The sequence below is a fragment of the Pteropus medius genome, unplaced genomic scaffold, assembly GCF_902729225.1.
Source record: "Pteropus medius unplaced genomic scaffold, Ma_sr-lr_union100, whole genome shotgun sequence".
In the NCBI taxonomy this organism is placed as follows: Eukaryota; Metazoa; Chordata; class Mammalia; order Chiroptera; family Pteropodidae; genus Pteropus; species Pteropus medius.
In genome coordinates this window covers 947,916-965,798 of record NW_024351732.1, presented here as the reverse complement: position 1 = coordinate 965,798, position 17,883 = coordinate 947,916, and the positions used below count along the sequence as shown (strand labels likewise).

The 17,883-nt window shown below is 52.3% G+C and overlaps 1 protein-coding gene across 1 annotated transcript; it reads right to left on the bottom strand.

The window, feature by feature from the left end:
• Nucleotides 1–4: 4 nt before the first annotated feature.
• Nucleotides 5–14,614, bottom strand: PDK2 (pyruvate dehydrogenase kinase 2). The gene is made up of 11 exons (XM_039846297.1): nucleotides 14,353–14,614; nucleotides 12,400–12,541; nucleotides 5,168–5,239; nucleotides 4,612–4,796; nucleotides 4,262–4,351; nucleotides 3,989–4,066; nucleotides 2,946–3,022; nucleotides 2,757–2,855; nucleotides 2,468–2,575; nucleotides 1,695–1,808; nucleotides 5–1,118 (listed from the first exon to the last, which is right to left on the bottom strand). Exons 1-11 carry the CDS (start codon nucleotides 14,468–14,470, stop codon nucleotides 978–980), a joined length of 1,224 nt encoding a protein of 407 aa, XP_039702231.1. The 5' UTR covers nucleotides 14,471–14,614; the 3' UTR covers nucleotides 5–977.
• Nucleotides 14,615–17,883: the final 3,269 nt, after the last annotated feature.

Below are 17,883 nucleotides of genomic sequence, written 5' to 3'. Positions count from 1 at the left end.
TGAATTCTCATTGGATCTCCTCTTTACTGTAGATGTCACTGTCACCATCACAGCCACTGGGAGGAGCACACGACTTTAACCCCCTGTGTGCTAAGGGGAAGGGTGGGGGCATTCAGGGCTATAAAACTAGCTATATACACAGAGCATTCTAGGGAGAAAGCCACCCCGAGCACGCGTGTGTCCGTGCACAATGGGAACTGGGGTCTGGAGCTCAGGCAGGCGGTGTAGGTGTAAGGCAGGTGGGTGGGTGTATGCACATTAGGACATGCGGGGAAGGGCTTGGGAGGTGGCCGAAACACTGCTGGGGCCACCTGCAGGGCTTCGAGCAGCCTAACTGGGTGCTGACCTCAGGGTCCTCCCTGGTAACTCTGCTTTAAGAGTGAGCTTTAGGGGTGAGCTCCGGGTAAGAACTCCTTCCCTCCCAACCTTGACCTGAAGCTCAGAGTGGAGGGAGGGGCTGCAAGACCAGGTCCCAGACCAGGGATCCAAATGTGCAACCCCTTTCCCTACCCACCACCCAGATCTGGGGGACACCTGGTCACATTCTAACACTGACACAAGACCAGGGCTGGGGTGCCTGTGTGGGCTAAGGGAATAAGGCAAGCAAGAGTGTCCGCTTGGAAGGCCAGGCTGTGGAGGGCAGTGAGGGGGACCCAGGACCCCTGGCAGAAAAGTGGCAGCTCTGGTCTCAGAGAGGACTGCCATGGAAATGTATCTTTGGGGCACTTCAGCACGGTAGAGACATCCCCCAATCCTCAGAGATCGCCCACAGAGATTGGACACTGGGGAGACCACCTAAGGGTCGCCGTGGAGACAGAGATTGGCACTTAGGGGCCACCACAGACTAGTCACCGCAGTGGTTTCCACAGACACAAGCTGGTCATCAGGGAGAGCCTCCTCCCACCTGGGGGCGGTGATGAGGAGGGTCACCGTGGTGGCCGGCCCCAGAGACAGCAGTCCGTCCTCTTGGGTGGCCCCTAGCTGACACGGTACGTGGACGTGTTCTTGGGCTCCGTACTGGGCACGCACCAGTCGCCAGCCTCCTGGATGGTCTGGTAGTGGCGCCAGGCTGACTTGTTGTAGACGGGCAGGCGCTCCACCGAGTCCGTGGACAAGGCCTGGAGAGTATAAGGCTCAGCCTCTCCCACTGCCCTGCGCCTTGCCTCCTCCTCAGCAGACCACCCTGGCCCCAGGGTGCACTCTGGGGGTCACTGACTATGGCCCACATGTCAGTCTAGCCAGGTGCCGGACACTGAAACAACCAACCCCAGCCCAGGAAGACCCTCAAAAGGGCCGCTCCTTCTGTGTCTTGCTCCCACCTACTCAAGGAGCCTGCTCACTCAAAAGGCCATGGAGGGAGAGCAAGGAGACTGGGCTCTGTGACCTTGAACAAGGTCAGCAACTCTGGGCCTCCATTTCCCCCAAGCTAAATGGCAAATTCTCCATGATCCCCCCTTCCTTCTAGTATAACAAGTCAAGGGGCCCCAGAACAGAGGTCTTCGTCATGGACCATGCACTTCCTCAAATTGCCTGCCAAGTGGGGAGCATCTGGGGGTCAGGGAACTGTATCTTTGTTCTGATTTTCAGTCTGGGATCGGGAAAGGATTGGAGGGATGGAAAAGAAACCTAACAAGCCGACCTGCCTGACCTGTCAGCAAACTCCCCGGCAGGGCACTGCAGGCAGAGGCCCTCACCTTGAGATAAATGACAGCGTCGGTCCCAAAGCCTTCCATGGAGAAGAGATGCAGGTCCCCCTGGAAGTACTTGGCATAGAGGCGGGAAATGGGGAGACCGTACCCGAAGCCGGCCTGCAAGTGGGCAGGAAGGAAATGTATTGAGGAGGCTGGTGCCGCAGCAGCAGATGTGCTGAGTGAGCAGTGCTGGGCCGGGATCAGGCAGGAGTATTCCCAGAACTGAGGTGGGAAGGGGTATGAGAAAGGGAAGGCTCTGAGGCAAAATGGGGGCTGTGGGATGAAGACGATCAGTCTAGGGGAAGGAGGGAGGCTGAGGAGGCACCGTGGGGGCAGAGAGAGTTAGCAGGGAAGGGAGAGAAGCTGGGCCCTGAGAGCCAAGGGGTCTGGGCAGGTCACAGGACTCCTCTAAATCTTAGTTTCCCAAACTCAGTGCTGCCTGCTCTGCCGGGAATGAATAGAGAGGTGCTGCTGAGTTGAACAACACCAAAAGACAAGTAGTAACTTTGTGGGGAGATAGAGGAGAGAGGGAGAACTGTGGGAAAGTGGTGGACAGACACCTCCAGATAGGGAGGTGCAGGCCGGAGAGAGATGGGAGGAGCAGGGAGGTCCAGCCTCCAGAGAGGTGACTGACATCACACGCAGCCACACGAGAATGGAGAGACCATGGGAGATAAGGAAGCGAGAGACAGAGTGACAATTTGATAACCAGAGATGAAGAGACAGATGGGAATCTTTTAGAAGGCAGGAAAGGAGCTGGAATAAAGCTGTCTCACCAATGGAGTCCCCCCAGTGCCAAGCTGGGGGGTGGGTGCTGTGGAGTACATGTAGCTGAAGAGTCGCTCGATCTTCCTCAACGGGACACCCCCACCTTGGTCACTCATCTGGGGGAGATGGGACATGTCAGAGGCTCTCCAGACCTGTTTTTCACCCACCCCCACCCCTTGACACCCTTGACCCTCTCCTGGTCTTCCTCATCCCCAGGGTCTTCCTGAACCCATCTCCTGGCAGGAGGGAAGTCCCCACCCCATTTCCCTCTGGCTCCCAAAGTCAAGGGTCACATACTTTGATGGACAGATCTTCCTTGCCCAAGGCCACCATGATCTTGATAGGTGGGAGAATGAGGCTGGATTCATGGCTTTCCACGGTTGCTCGCATGGCATTCTGTGGAGGGAAAGAGGTAAGAGATGAGTGAGAGAAGCCTAGCCCTGACCACCCCACCCCCTACAAAGGACCCTCCCCCAGCCTCCTTACCTTGAAGAGTTCAAAAAGTATGTGGTAGAGGTGGGAGGGGACATAAACCATGTGAATTGGCTGTTTAGAGTTGGATGCTGCCGGGAAAGTCAAGACCAGCGATAAGGAAATTATCAAGAGGTCACCATTCAGCATTCGTTTACTCAGCATCTAGCACCCAGCACTCAACTTCTGTCCAGTGTCCATCAATCTGCTCGTCCATTCACCAAGCATTCATCCATCCATCTATCCATTCATTTAGTGTCCATTCAGTCACCTATCTATCCATATAGTATCCATCTATTAGACAATGTCCGTCCGTCCGTCCATCCATCCATCCATCCAACATCCATTAATTCCTCTATCTACCCATTCGGTGTCCATTCAGCCATCCAATTGTCCTTCAATATATGCATCTGTTCAAACATCTATCCTTCCCATCTATCTATTTATTCACAGAGTACAGATCCATCCTTCCATTCATCCACTGGTTATGGATCCAACTAGTCATCATTCACCCATTCAAATAGCATCGATCTATCCAATATCCAGCCTACCAGCACCCACCTGGATACCAGAATCCCCTGGAGAGCTTTTGCACCTAGAGGGAGATGGGAGGGTTGCTGCCCAGGTGATTCTGAAACCAGCACCCTGCTTCCTAAGAATCACTCTAGCCTGGAGAGCTTCTTGGTATTAGGGACTAAATGTCTTTTCCTGGTGTCTGGCACAGAGCTTTTGTAAGTAGCAGGAGCTCAATAAATATATAATGGATCAATGAATAAAAAAATCTTAGACTCTGTTCTGGGCAGTATAAAGATGAATAAAATTCAGTCAAGGACCTTGCTTATTGTTTTTACTGCTTAATAAATATTTATCAAATAAATAATATTAATAATAATACAATAACAGCCCTGTTTTTCCCTTATCCAGATAATAGTTAATTTCCTGACTCCCCAACTCACCTTGCTCTCCCATGTCCCCAGCCTTTAGAGAGACAGACAGACAGACAGACAGACAGACAGACACACACACACACACACACACACAGAGCCTTGCTCACTCACCACTGATCTCCTGGATCTCCAGGTCAGGTGAGGCCATGTAATACTTGTCACACAGGAGCTTGGCCATGTCATAGGCATCTGGGAGAACAGAGGAATGGGGTGGCCCACCCAGCGGGAAGTCTTCTTGGCAATGACACTGGGCATCACCGACATTAAACCCATGAGGACATGGCCCCCACCCACTGGGGAATGGGTCACCCTCTGGCCAGGTAAGCTTGGAGGGGGTCACTGGGCTCCTTGGTAGACCAGGCTCACAGAGCGGGGACAGCTTACCTTTCACCACCTCAGAGACGCTGCAGTTGGGGTCAATGCTGCCGATGTGTTTGGGGTGGGCTGGGTTGGTGCTACCATCAAAGATCAGGGCTGCAGCAGGAAGGAGGGTGCTGCTGGCGGGGCCGCAGAGCCTGCCCTGCTCTGCCTCTTCCCCAGGGTTCTCCCCTCTCCACCTCTATTTCTGCTGCCCCTTCCCCATCCTCCTGCCCTCTCTCCTCTAACCCGGACCACTCCAGTGAGAGTTGTGAATACCACATTGGACACTTTTTAAAGAGGTGACATAATTTTGCATTCTGTAAACAGTTAAAACAATGAATTTCATGTCGACATTGACCGCCTGCCCGGCTCACTGTGCTGGTTGATGAGCATGCGGATAGAGATGCGGCTGAGATAGAATCGGTCCAGGAAGTACTGGATGTTCTGGTTGGACACGGGGTCATCGCCATAAGCATCTTTGTACTCGAGCACGCCCTGTGCCATGGTGGGCACCACATCATTATGGCGGTTCCGGATGGTGACCAGGGCCTCAGTGAACCTGCAGGGTACAGCTGATGTTGGGCCCCACCCAGGCCCAACTCCGGGGATACCTTCAGATTTTTTCCTCCACTTCTGACCTCTCTACAGTGTCTTCACCCACTTGACCCTTCCCAACCCAAAGATGGACACACAGCAAAGCCCACCCTGACTCCCCTTGACAGCCTGGATGCTCCATAGGGGCAGGGCATGGATTCCTTATCAGACTCAGGGCACATTGAGGGCAGGGGCTGTCTCCCCACTCAGACTGGATATCCCTGAGGGCAGGGGTCATTTCTTCCATCCTGCTAGCACTTCTGCCCTTGGGTCTGTGACCACAGATGTCACTGACCTATACCTGTTCTCCCTCCTCCAACCAGGGCCCTCACTTACTGGCTCAGGGTCTGACGGTCCTCAGGGTCCTTGTCCAGGAACTCCATGATGTCCAGGAGACTCTGGACATACCTGTGCACAAGGGGTTGGGGCGGGGAGACATCACCTCAGCTCTAGCCCAGGCCCCCTTCCCACCTGACTCAGCTGCCCTCACTCTGGTTCTGCCCCTCCTGTGGGCACCACACAGAGCTGTGCTGGCTGACAAGCTACATCACAAATTCTCACTTCATGTCATCTGTATGTGAGTTTCTGACAACACAGGGAATTATGCAAGACAACCTCTAATGTGTTGGTCCCCCTTAGAGCATCTTTGCTTTGGAATCTTAGAATAGGAGTCTTAGAAGGGCCTTGGAGACCACACCACCGATGAGGTTTCAAGGATGAGGAGACTGAGACCCAGATGGGACAGGGGAGACTTGACTAAGAGAAGTCACTCTACCTCCCTGAGTCCTGTCATGGAAACAGATCCTAGTATCTGTTGCATGCCATGGGCACAGCTGGCAGAGTGGCCAGCCCAGGGCTCCCACAGAGTGATGACAGCCTCACACCCCCAACCAGGGCTGGATGGGTATGGCCCAGGCAGCAGGAGCTGTGCAATCCACCTAGGGAATGGATTAAATGGTGGATGGGCAGGACCCAGGGTGGGGTGAGCAGACCCAGCTTTGATAAGCCCAAGAGCTCACTCTACTCTGAAGGGCCCAGCAGGAATGAGCAGCTCTTTGCTGCCCCTCCATCTATAGGCCTGGGCGGGAGGCTAGTTTCCCCAGGACCTAGAAAAGAGCTGGGTAACCAAAGGGAGAGTTGGGAAACCCTGAACTCAGGGACAGCAGGGGGCTAGCTTTTGCAAGGGAGTCAGGCCTACCTGTGGCAGCAGCTGGTACCAACTTGGAGCCACTGTCCCCTGGCCCCCTGAGCCAAAATACCCACTGTTTCCCTGCCAACATGCCCAGCTCACAGCTTGTTCTCCTGGGGAAGGCAGGAGAGCTGACAGTAACACTTCCAGCCAGCAGGAAGGAGGGCCTACCGAGAACCCTGAGTGGGAGGTGGGGTGGGGGGGGGGCTGGGGCCTAACAGTCTCTCTAGTAAAGGCCCTTTCCTCTCTTGCTTAAGAAAGGAGAGAAGAGGGTGAGAGAGCTAGCTCTGGAGCTAGCTCTGCTGGGTCCCAGTCCTGGCTTTTCCACCTTGAGCTGTGTAGTCCTAGGTAAGTCATGGAACCTCTTTGGGCCTGACTTTCCTCATCAGGAAAAAGGAGGGTTTTATATCTACTGCTATCACTGCTTTTTGGTGAGGATTAAATGTGATAATTAGCACAGTACTTAGCACATAGCGAGCACTCTCTAAATGTTTGCTCTTGTTATGAATAGTGGTTCAAACATTGTCAACAGCTGAGTGCATCCTCTGACTCCCCAGGCAGCACATGATACCCTCCTCCAAGTTGTACTGAATATAGGCTCTGAATCACACCATGTTTTAATCTGTCATGCTCTGGACAGCCACCAATGGCAAGAATAGAGCTTTTCCAGCCCTGGTGTGCCCTGGTGTGCCCTGCCTGCTCGCCCCACCCAGGGCTCAGTACAGCATCCAAGAGGAGGCAGTATAGTCACTGATGGAAGAGCCCAGTGAACAGAAAAGATCAGCTTCCCGCCCTCAGCACCTCCTCACCATCCCTGCAGCCCCAGCAGACAATCAGAGCGGCAGGCCTGAAGCCTTACCTCATCTTCCTGGAGAGTAACAACAGCCAATACTTACACAGTGGCCGTTAGTGCCCACCTGTGCTCAGAGTCTCACAGGGTCTCTCATCTCTCTGCAGCCTTTATAAGCATGCAGTACAGTAAGTCCTCACTTAACACTGTCATAGGTACTGTAATTTTAAGAAAAAACGACTATGACACAACCAATTTTACCATGGGCTAATTGATATAAATAAGAATGAAGTTCTTATAGCATCTCATCAGCATTATAATGAAATGACATTGAATAAAACAAAGTTTTTCAGGACCTACAATATTTCCCCCTTTTTGCAGACAAGGAAACCAGCTCGAGGAGGGCAAATGATATGCCCCAGGCCACACACAGTAAGCCGCCATGCTGAAATTCAAACCCAGGTCTGTCTGATGCCAACTCTACACCACATGGCCAACTGCTCACCATCTACACTGGTCCTAATGGTGATGTCGATGGTGGTGGCAGCCAGAATTTATTGGGCATAGGCCTTGTGCCAGGGCTCTGCTCCGTGCCCGCCTGCTCCCTTTCTTTAACCTCCATCATTACTCTGTGAGGTGGGTGCTACTGCTACCCCCATTTTACAGATAAGGAAGTTAACCTGCAGCGCAGAGATTCTCTCTTGCAGGCCCATGTGATTCCAGTCCCTTGTTCCCTTATCATGCCCAAGATAAAGCTTCATGCTCACATGATTCTTGGAGGGGGAAGGAACTGGGGGAGAGGACCTGCAAGTGCGCAATGCTGGGGACAGGTAGAGATAGGAAGGGTTGTTGACCAGCTGGAAAATGGAGAACCTGGAACCCTTCCCAAGACCCAGGGGGCAGGCAGAGAGGGAGGTGGTTGGAGCCAGGAGGTCCCGACCAGCTTAGTGGTGCTTGGCCAGGAGTGAGGGGAGTCGGAGTCCCAGTGCCCAGGAATAGGGTGAGTGCTTTAGCTGCTAGCATCAGCACTCCATAGCTGCCTAATGAACCATAGAGGGCAGAAACGGGGACTAGTCACATGGCCAGTGAAGTACAGCAAAGGGCACCAGGATGGATTGGCAATGGGCAGTGCCTGCCAGCCCAGGTATGGGAAGAGCTGCCAGCCTCAGGCCTCGATCTCCAAAACTGTGAAGCAGTATTTAGAATCCTTGCCTGCCTCCCTCACAGGGCCATTACTGCAGGGGAGTGGTCCTGGGTGTTCTCTTGGAAGGAAGAGCAGAAGATGAGAAGGATTTCCCCCAGGGGACCCCAGCCCTGGCCTGAAGCCCCCCAGGGGCCTAGCACACCAAATCTCACCCTTGGGCCAGATCTTCGTCCTAAAGGGAGAGACACTGGGGCTGGAGCCATGCTGGCTCCTGGGCTGCATACCCCTCTGAGGGTCGGAGAAAGAACTGGGCTTTGACATGGGAGGCCTGCAGGCAGTGGTGCAAGGACTGATGCATCACTTCTAGATTCACTTGCCCTCAGCAGGTAGAGTGGGGGCCCAACATAGTGCCTAGGGAAGGCTTGGGCCTGCCAACCTCAGCAGTAAATAAAGCCACGCAAGATTCGCTTGATGAGATCTGGAGCCTCCTACCCCTTCAAGGTAATATGGAAGTCCCAACCCTTTCTTCTGGTTCTTTGTAGCCAGTCCAGTGCCCTGGATTTGGGAGACAGGAGAGGTGAAATTTGGAAGAGGAGAGGGAAGAAGCATGTGCGTGTGTGTGTTGGGGAGGTAAGGGAGAGAGTGTGTGTGTGTATAGGAGCAATGTTGGAATGAGTAAGCAGTGCTGGGGCGGGGAACACAGGCTTGTGTGGGAGCAGGAAGGAGCGCTAAGTGAGTGAGGGAGTGTGTGTAAGTCTGTGTGCCTGTGGGCATGCACCATGCACCAGTGTCCACAGCTGCTAGGCACAAGAAGAGTGAACAGGATGATGGCTGTATGAGGAAGAGAGAGGTGACAGACATGTCTCGCATTTGGAAGCAGAGGGGTGGCAAGTGTGGGCACTGAGCCAGGCTAGCTTGGGTCCCATTGCTGGCTGTGCCCTAAAGAGTCCACTGAACAGTTCAGGTCCCTGTCTATAAAATGGGATTCAGAGCAGTTGCCACTCAGAGGAGAAGATGCAGGTCAGTAGTCTCTACTCTGATTATATGAACAGTGGCTGAGAGAGTCAATGGGAGGATTTGGCTAAAGCCCCAGCACCATGCCTGGCAGAGCAGGTCTGGGTGCCAGGAGCCTGCATGGTGATGGTGGTGGAGTCCTCCATAGGCAGAGTCTGGGGTCCACACACCTTGCTAACATGCCAGGGAGGTTCCTGTGAAGGTGCTCCATATGGCCTCCCACCCCACTCCCTGCAACCCCTGCAAAGACTCTATTAGTGACAGGAGTGGCTGTCGTTGGATACTACTCTGCAACTCTCCCTTCACCCTCCATTTTTGGGAAGCACATCTCTACCAACTCCACATCTCCCTCAGACTGTCTTCCTCTCCTGAAAGGAATCAAGGTTGCCCCTTCTGTGCTCCAGCAACACTAGCTGTCAAAAAAGATTCTATAATGTGAATCCGACTTTCCCACTGACTTGCGATGTGAAATCTCTGACTCCAGGTCACTGCCCCAGAACACAGCACCCTGCCTCTCCCTTCAAGAATGCAGCCTCCAAATCACACAGCCTGGGTTGGCATCCCAGCTCTACCACTGACTACCTGAGTGATCTCAGACAAGATTCTCAGTCTCTCCAAATATGTTTCCTCGTCTATAAAATGGGGATAATAGCAAGGCCCACTTCCTAAGGTTGTTGCGAAGGTTAAATAGTTAATATGTGGACACATTCAGAACAGTTCCTGATGCATAGCAGGCCCTCCAGATATGTTTGCTTTTGTCATCATCATCATTATCATTACCACACTGTCTAAGGGAACCTCTGCCATAATCACATCATCTTTGGCCTGGAGGTGCTGCAGCCTAGAAGTCCGGGACATCGCTTGTGTTTATAATGTTCCCCACACTTTCACATCTAGCAGTGGCACTGGACCCTTAGAAACAGCTTGGATCTCCATTTTCCAGATAAGGAAGCCAAGGCTCAGAGAGGCCCCATGGTTTGACAAGGAGTAAGTGTCTGCCAAAGTCAAGCATGCTGATGCCACACCAAAGGCCTTCCACCACGTTCCAGTCACTTCCAAAACAGGGTTCCACGACATCAAGTCTATCTAGTTGAAATAATCAGGTTTATTTGGAATCAGGAATTCTCCACTCGCTTACAGTGATCCCTGCCGAGTGCCTCTCCCGGGCTGAGTGCAAACTCCATTAGCCGTCACCACACATGAATGATTGCCACCACCACTGCTGCTACTATCATTTGCACAGGGCTTCTCCGCTTTCTAAAGAGGAGGTTTTGTTCCTTATTCATCAGACTCTGAGACTACTGGCCCTCTTGCCAGGCTCCCTGGTAGGCTGTCTCCCTCCTCTCTCATACTCTGCCCACTTCCACTGCCTCCACCATCCAAACCCGCAGGAGGTTCTCCTGCAGAAGTAGGTCTGCACTCTCTCAAGGCAGCCACCTTGGCCCTGTCAGGAAGTCCTTCCTTCCCTCAGACCTCAGTCCCTCTTGCTGCAGCCAATGCCCATTCCGGAAATAATCTCAGCAGGCTGTCTCTTCAGTGTGTCGGACACTTCAGCAAGCCTTCCGCCTGCTCTCCTCTAAGTTGATCATCCATTGGGAAGTGTTCTCTCTTGCCTAACGTCTTCTGCTGTTGGTTGACATTACTGAGAGAAGAATAAGTCAGGCCAAGCCTCGATAAGTGTTACTCATTTTCAGGAAGAGACTCCAAGGGGGCCCAGGGGCATCACAGGCAGTTCAGCAGCTCCCTGCCCCACCTTCCCCACCCTCCCCACCCTCCTCACAATCCCCTGGCTCTCCCAGGAACACAGTGTCCAGGGAAGGGCCTGAGAAGCCATGTCCTGGAGTCGAGGACCAGCTGGAGAGGCAGCCAAGTCAATCAGCCAGACAGAGCTGGAGGAGGGGTAAAAAGAACAGATGGCACCTTCTGTCTCATCCCCATGACTTCCAAACCGCCCCATAGCGGGAAATGCCAGTGAGCTCAGAAGTCTTGGACTAGGGATTAGCAAGGGGTGACCTGGTTGGGTTACACGAAAGTCATCTCTGTCCCCCCATCTCACCTTTAGCTTTCACTAACAGCACTCGGATGCCCTAGTCAGTGGTTTCCTGCCTCCATATCTTTACATAAGTAGGTGCTTTGGCCTTCCCTTCTTTCTAGGTCTAGGCTCACCTAGGTACCATGTAAGGCCCAGTAACACATTACCATTTCATGCGTCCATTTCAACTTCCCCACAACTTTCTGACTCCACTAACATTCACTGTACACTCACTATGTGCCTAGCCTTGTACAAAACACTTTCCTTCCCAAATCTCATTTAATAAGAACAAGTCATGCATACGCAGGTCCATGCATAGAAAAAAATGCTAGAAGGGCACTAACAAAACCTTACAAAGCCTTAACAGTGTTTGGTTATGGGGTGGAGGGTAGTGGTTGGCATTCTTTTCTACCTAATTTTCTGTTTTTCAAATTTTCTAGGTCTAGGCATCAAAGTGAACACATTACACTTCTGCAACGAGGAAAAAAGACCCTAATCCATGTTACTTTTAAGTAATTTTTTATTCTTAGTTTAAATAAAACTAACTCTTCAGCAGCTCACTGCTCCTACCACTGTCTACGTAGCATTTAGTTTGCCCTCTTTTATCCTTCCCCTGAGATCAAGGGTTCCCCTGGCATGACATTGAACTGAAAGTCAGTCTGGTGCTCCTGAACCCAAAAGGAAACCACAGGCAGACCACACCCCCGACAGCCAGAACTAGCAAAAGATTTCTGCACAGGTGCCACTAAGGACCAACCACGATTAGCTACTTACACGCCCAGTTACAGAGCAAACTTGTTTATTCTTCATGTGACTGGTGTGAGCTAATGTCATCCAATTACTGAACCCTGGACAGAGTTCGTGAGTGAGTTTTACTGAGGATTTCCCTCGCTACTGCTGCTCTGTGCAATAAGCTTTTGGTCTTTGCCCTCCAAAGCTCTTTGGGGGTAGGTCCTGTGTTTACGAGTGTTTTCCAACATCCAAACAGTCTGACTTGTAGTTCATATTATATGATTTGAAGATTTGCTTCTTTCTGTTTGTTTCCCACAAAGTTACCCCAAGTATATATTGCCCCACAAGTGCTGGGTTTTCATGACCAGGGCAGAGGGGCAAATGCTGACATCAGCCTGATTTGGGGTTTTGGCTGTGAAAATGATTTTCTAGGTGGATCTAGGATTTCCAGAGAAAGGAGTGTGGTAGGCATAGGGCTGTCCCACAGATACAAGGCTAAGGGTTTGACCTTGTCCCTGTTCTGGCCTAGCATTCTGCTTGACCTTGGGCAACTCCTCACCCTCCCTGTGCCTGCCCTCTGTGCCTGTTCCTGCCTGGAGCCTCCATCTCTGAGCCCAGGGCATCTGGCGATGGGGTGGAGGTGTGGGGATCTAGCCGGGGGTCTCACCAACTCTGTACCAGCTGCACCGAGGGTGTGCTCAGCACCCTGTCAGGAAGCAGGTTGATTTCTTTCATGATGTTGGCCAGGCGCACAGGCAGCTCCTGCCTGAGGAAGGTGAATGAGGTTTTCTCACAGGCATTGCTGGACCCTGGTAGGAAAGAGGGAGACAAGAGCCCATAGAGCTGCAAACCATTGGAACCAGAGGACATCTCAGGGGTCAAGTTGATTAAATCCTCAACTTCCTGAGGGTTCAGAGGAGAAGTAACTGGGGGCACAGAGTAAGCAGTTCCCCTAATGCCCTGCAGTGCTCCACCCTCCCCACCATGCTGCCTAACCCTTTGGGGGGTTGCATCCTCTCCTCACCCCCATCTGAACCTGCTCTCCTTCAATCACAGGGTGCAGGGCCAATCCGGGGCCCACTTGGAGTTGCCTCTGGCCTAAATTACCTCACTTCTTCTCTCTTTCTCTCCTATCAGACACTCACTTTGGGGGAGCTGATCTAGGTGGGCAGAACAGCCTGGGGAAACCATCCTTTCCCAGGATTGGGCCCTGGCTGAAGGGAGCTCTGCCTAGACCACTGTGGCTGAAGACTCCCAGTGCCATCTCTGGCTCATCTTCACCCAGGTTGGTCTTGATGACCACTGTAGAGCTACCCCTGCATTAATACCCACCCAACTGTGAGGCAGTCAGGGCCAATGGATGGTAACCCAAATACCTTGGTCCTTGGCCTGGCTTCAGAAAGAGGGGGTGGAGGATTAAATGAGGCCACAAGCTACAGTCAGGAGACCTAGGTTCTAGTCCAGCTTCTCCTTCCAACTCTGTCACCCAGGAGGTGTCACCGTCTTTCTTAAAGTCCCAGTTTCCCCCACAGTACTGTAAGTGGACCACACTCTACCGTGAGCCCCTCCCAGCTGTGACATTTCTGTAATTGGGGTCCAGTCTGGACTGGACAGTTGCTCCAGGTTGGGAGCGGGCATAGGTGGCTTCCCCACATGGGGGGAAGCTCAAACAAGGCAGGGTGCAGGCGGTGAAGTCCAGGGGAACAGGTGCTCCTTGTCCTGGCTGCCCCCTCTCTGCCCCCTCCCACCAGTGACGCAGATGTAACCTGAGCCAGGCAGGTCAACTCTTAAGAGACCTGGGCACCCCCACCCCCAACTGGCACCATGGAAATACCACGTGGACAGACAAGTCCCACACAATGTCTGTTTCAGTCACCACATTGGCACAGCCTTGCTCTTGCTCCAGAGCTCTCCGCAGAACGCTGTGGAAGGCGATCCTGGCCTAGGAACCCAGGGGCTGCCAAGGGTGGGTACAAGTTGCCTGACTCCACCTCATGGTGCCCTGGGCTCCTGCCCAGCTGGGGACAGGCACCCAGACCCAAGGGGATTTGATCTTCAAGTGTCCTTGCCCACTGGGCCAGCTGGGGGCCAGCTCCTTCATTGGGTGGAATTATCCTGGTCAGGGTCTCTCTCCTTTGGGCATCTTCTGAAAGAGCCTCTTCCACAAATGACCCCTGGATGCCCAGCCCAGGTCTCCTTCCATATGACCGTACCTCCAAACGCTGCCTTGTTACTCTCACCAGCATCCTCACCCCCACCCCCATTTCCTCTCTGTCTCCCAGTCTTATCATCAGGACCCTTTATGCCTGAATGCTCTCCAAGGCCCCTCACAAAGCCCAAGAAGACACCTAGGATCCCTCCTTCTTAGGGTCCCCACCCCCCACTTCCCATTAATAGTCCAGTCAAGAGTCTCTTCAGCCAGGGTACCCATAGCCTTTTCAGGCCCGGCTGTCGCTGCCTCCCTGTTAACCCTTTCTTTCCTGTACGCCTTCAAGCAACCCTTCCCTATCACTCAGGGCCTCTCTTCTCTGCGCTTATCGTTCCTGGACGGGACCCCTGCGTTCGCTCCACTCAGCCCCCGCGGGTCCCGGCGCCCAGACGCCCTCTGCCCACTACGTACCGAAGTCCAGAAACTGCTTCATGGACAACGGGGACGGAGAGAACTTGCTGAAGTGCTCGATGTACTTGGGTGCCCCTGCCAGGGACGCATTCTTCAGCAGCGCGCGGACCCAGCGCATGGCGGCGGCACCGCGGTTGGGATTCGGACCGGGGTCCAGGCACCGGTGGCTCTGGCGCTCGGCTCGGCCCAGCCCTGCCAGGCGTCGCGGTTCGGCCTCCTCCTCCCCTCCGCGGCCCTGGCGGTCCTCCAAGCCCGGCCAATCAACTGGAGGCGGCGCCCCGACGCCGCCAATGGCCACTCACAAACAACTCTGCAGCAGCCAATAGCCTCCAGCCTCGGCACGTGGCTTTCCCCGGGCCCGCCCCTTTAACCCGTGTTGGCTCAGAGCCGCGAGTTGTTTTCTCTCGGCGGTGAAGAGATCCCTCCCTGCCCCGCACACTCGGCTGGGTTCCCCTCCGAGCCCAACGCGGATTAACCCCTCCCTTCCAGAGACTTGCTATTCCTCCTCCTTTTCCACTTTCCTCGCTCCCTTCCCGAATCACCTTCGCTTGCTTACCCTGAGATTGTCTGGGTAGCTTACAACGAATCCCTGTCCTCCCAGAGGAGCCCGTGTCACTTGTCTTGATCCCGACCTGCTCTCCCTCAGGGGGTTCCCAGTCTAGATGGCAGTGACAGAATGCTCGCAAACTTCAGGATCAGGATGCAAATCTCAATAATCCCTCATTAGGTGCGCAGACCACCCACTTCCACAGGCGTCCAAGTAGTTCAGGAAAAGGCTTTTCCAATTTAAAAACACCCAACGTCGAAACCCAGATTTAACGACCAGCAGTGGTGGAGACAGCCCCTACAATCAGTGCTACGAGTGCAGTTTTCAAAATAAGTTTATTTTATTATTTTCTAGCTCATTTGATCCGAGAAAGCAATCTTCTTCGCCCTGGGCTTCCTGGAAAAAGTCCTGGAAGGTGATTTGTGCTGGGAGCCGGGAAGCCCACTCTTCTCCAGCAGCCCCGGCTCTCTGGTAGGAACGTAGCACGCCCTCTTGCGGTCTGACGTGGTATGTCCTGTCGCCCGACTCGCCCCTTTGATGTTTGTGCTCTTCACTGTTCTGTCCTTGGCCTGAACTTGCCAAGTGCCTAATATATACTAGGCTTTGTGACAGGAACAGGGGAACACAGACAGAATTAAGATATGGTCTTTCCCCCTCGCTTGTTTTATTTCTCAATTTGGGAGATCACTTCATAAATAAATAATTAAATAGGTATAACAGATTGTGATTATAGCCAACATGGAGCTATATGCAAGGGATCACAATGGGAGAAACTCTCAGCTGAATGAATAATAACCTACAGGCCAGGCACTGTTTGCATGCATTTTCTTATTTAATTCTTCAGATAACTCTATTGTGCTATTATTATACCCATTTTATAGATAAGGAAACGGAGGCCCAGGGATCATTCTCAACTACAAATCTGAACTTGTTACTTGCCTTGCTCACAGTCTTTCAGTGGCTCCCCACTTCTTACTAGAGCCTTTCGAGTTCTCAAGTGATCTGCTTTGGCTTAACTCTTCAGCCTCATCTCTCCATGTTCCTCTGCTCAACTTCCAGCCATACTTCTCATCTACTTTGAGCCAGCCTCCAATCTCCAAGTTGCTGCAAATGCTGTCTCTTCTGCCTGGATCATTCTTTTTTCTCACCTTTACCTTCCCGTTCTTCAGATCACTGATGCTGCTGGGTTGAGTTATGGGCCTCCTCCAAGTGTTCCTTGACCTCCTGATCTTAGTACCATTTTAACTCTCACCACACAGAGTGGTAATCATCGGCTGACTCATCTGTCTGCCCCACTAGACTTTAAGCTCCTTGAACATAGGGTTATGTCTGTCTTATTCACTACTCTCTCTCCAGCACCAGGGACAGCACCTAACACACAGAAGTGTAAACAGGGTGAAAAAAGAAGTTGGGGTCACCAGGGAGACATGCCACAAAGGTATCAGGGAGGACCACCAGATATCCATCCAGCTAGCAATTAAGTAATTGACGATGTTGGTGAGTGCAGCCTTTAAGTTGCCTGGAAGAGGCTGGGATACTATATGTAAAAAGCCTAGCCCTGTACCTGGCACATAGTGAATAATCAATAAATGGCAGCTATTACTATTATTGTCAAAATTAAAGTAACAAGGAAAAGGCCATAACCTCTGAGGCTAGGTGTAGGAGAAGAAAAGAGATTTCCCATAATCTTACCCTTAGAGCTGGACTTCCATAATGTAGGTTCTGTGTTTGAATTACAATTCTTTCTGCAGAGATTGCTGCAGGGTGGTGTTGGCAGTGGCATGGTTTGGTGGATCAGTCAACTAGGTTAGGTGATGCTGAGGTAACAAAATCCCCAAATCCTCAAACTTCTTACTACATGTACAACACAGATTGGTGGGGGCCTCTCCGGGACTTAGACTGACAGGAGCTTCATCTCAACATAGGCTTCCACAGCAGCAGAGGCAAGGAAAACAGAACTGAGAGAATCATCCGGTAATTTACTGTCTCAGCCCAAAAGTGATCTACTTCCCTCCTGATCACAACTCATTGGCTAGAATTAGTCACATGGTTTCATACAACCAAAAAGGCCCAGGAAGTGCAGTCCTGCTACTGCCTAGAAGGGGAAGCATCACCTTATGGGTCATTTTAGTGATATAAGAGCCAAGACTCTCTTCTGGAACAGCTGGGAGGTGCTGTGGCTCCAAGGAGCTCAATAAGCTTGGGTTATAGATTCCTTTCGTAGAAAGTAGACATTGTTGCATCTCTGCCATTATTTCTTTCATAAAAGCTGTAGCTGTACCAGTCATGAAAATATTGAATCTCTCAGTGTCCATGTGTGTGTGTGTTTGTGTGTGTGTGTGTGTGTGTGTGTGTGTGAGAGAGAGATGGACAGACAGTGCTCTCATCCAAGCGGCAGCTCACAGGAGACTGGGGACTGTCTATAAAGCTGGCCAGAAGGATGTGTTGATCCCAACTTTTTCTTAGCAGGAAGTGGCTGCAAAGGACTAGACCAAGCTTAATCGAGCTTACTCAACCTGAGCAGGACTTTGATAATCCACATTTGATAACCCACATGACCGAGTGAATAACACAGATTCTGGAAAGCAAACTAAGGTCTTTGATGACTGGTTCTGAGAGCTCTGGGTAGGGGCTGAGGTTTTTCTAGAGGACATGGACATTCTACTGTCAGTCAACCTGGGAAAGGGTAAATTGCAGCATAGGAAGAGGGGGTTGCTGGGCCCAGGACTCTATGCGATGTGGGCTCTGGTGGAGGGAGTGGAGAGCAGGCAGCTGCCGCAGTGGGGCAAGCAGGCTGGGAAATACCCAGGTAGACATCAGGAGCAGCTCCTGGGAGAAGGGCCTGGGTCTGTGGGCTTCCAGAGGAGCTGAATTGCCTCTAGGCTTCTCTGGGCAATAAAATCCAGCCTTCAGTGAAGTCTTGCCAAAGGTCACAGCCTTGGGAACAATTAATAGAAGGACCTGTGCCATAATTTAGGACAAAG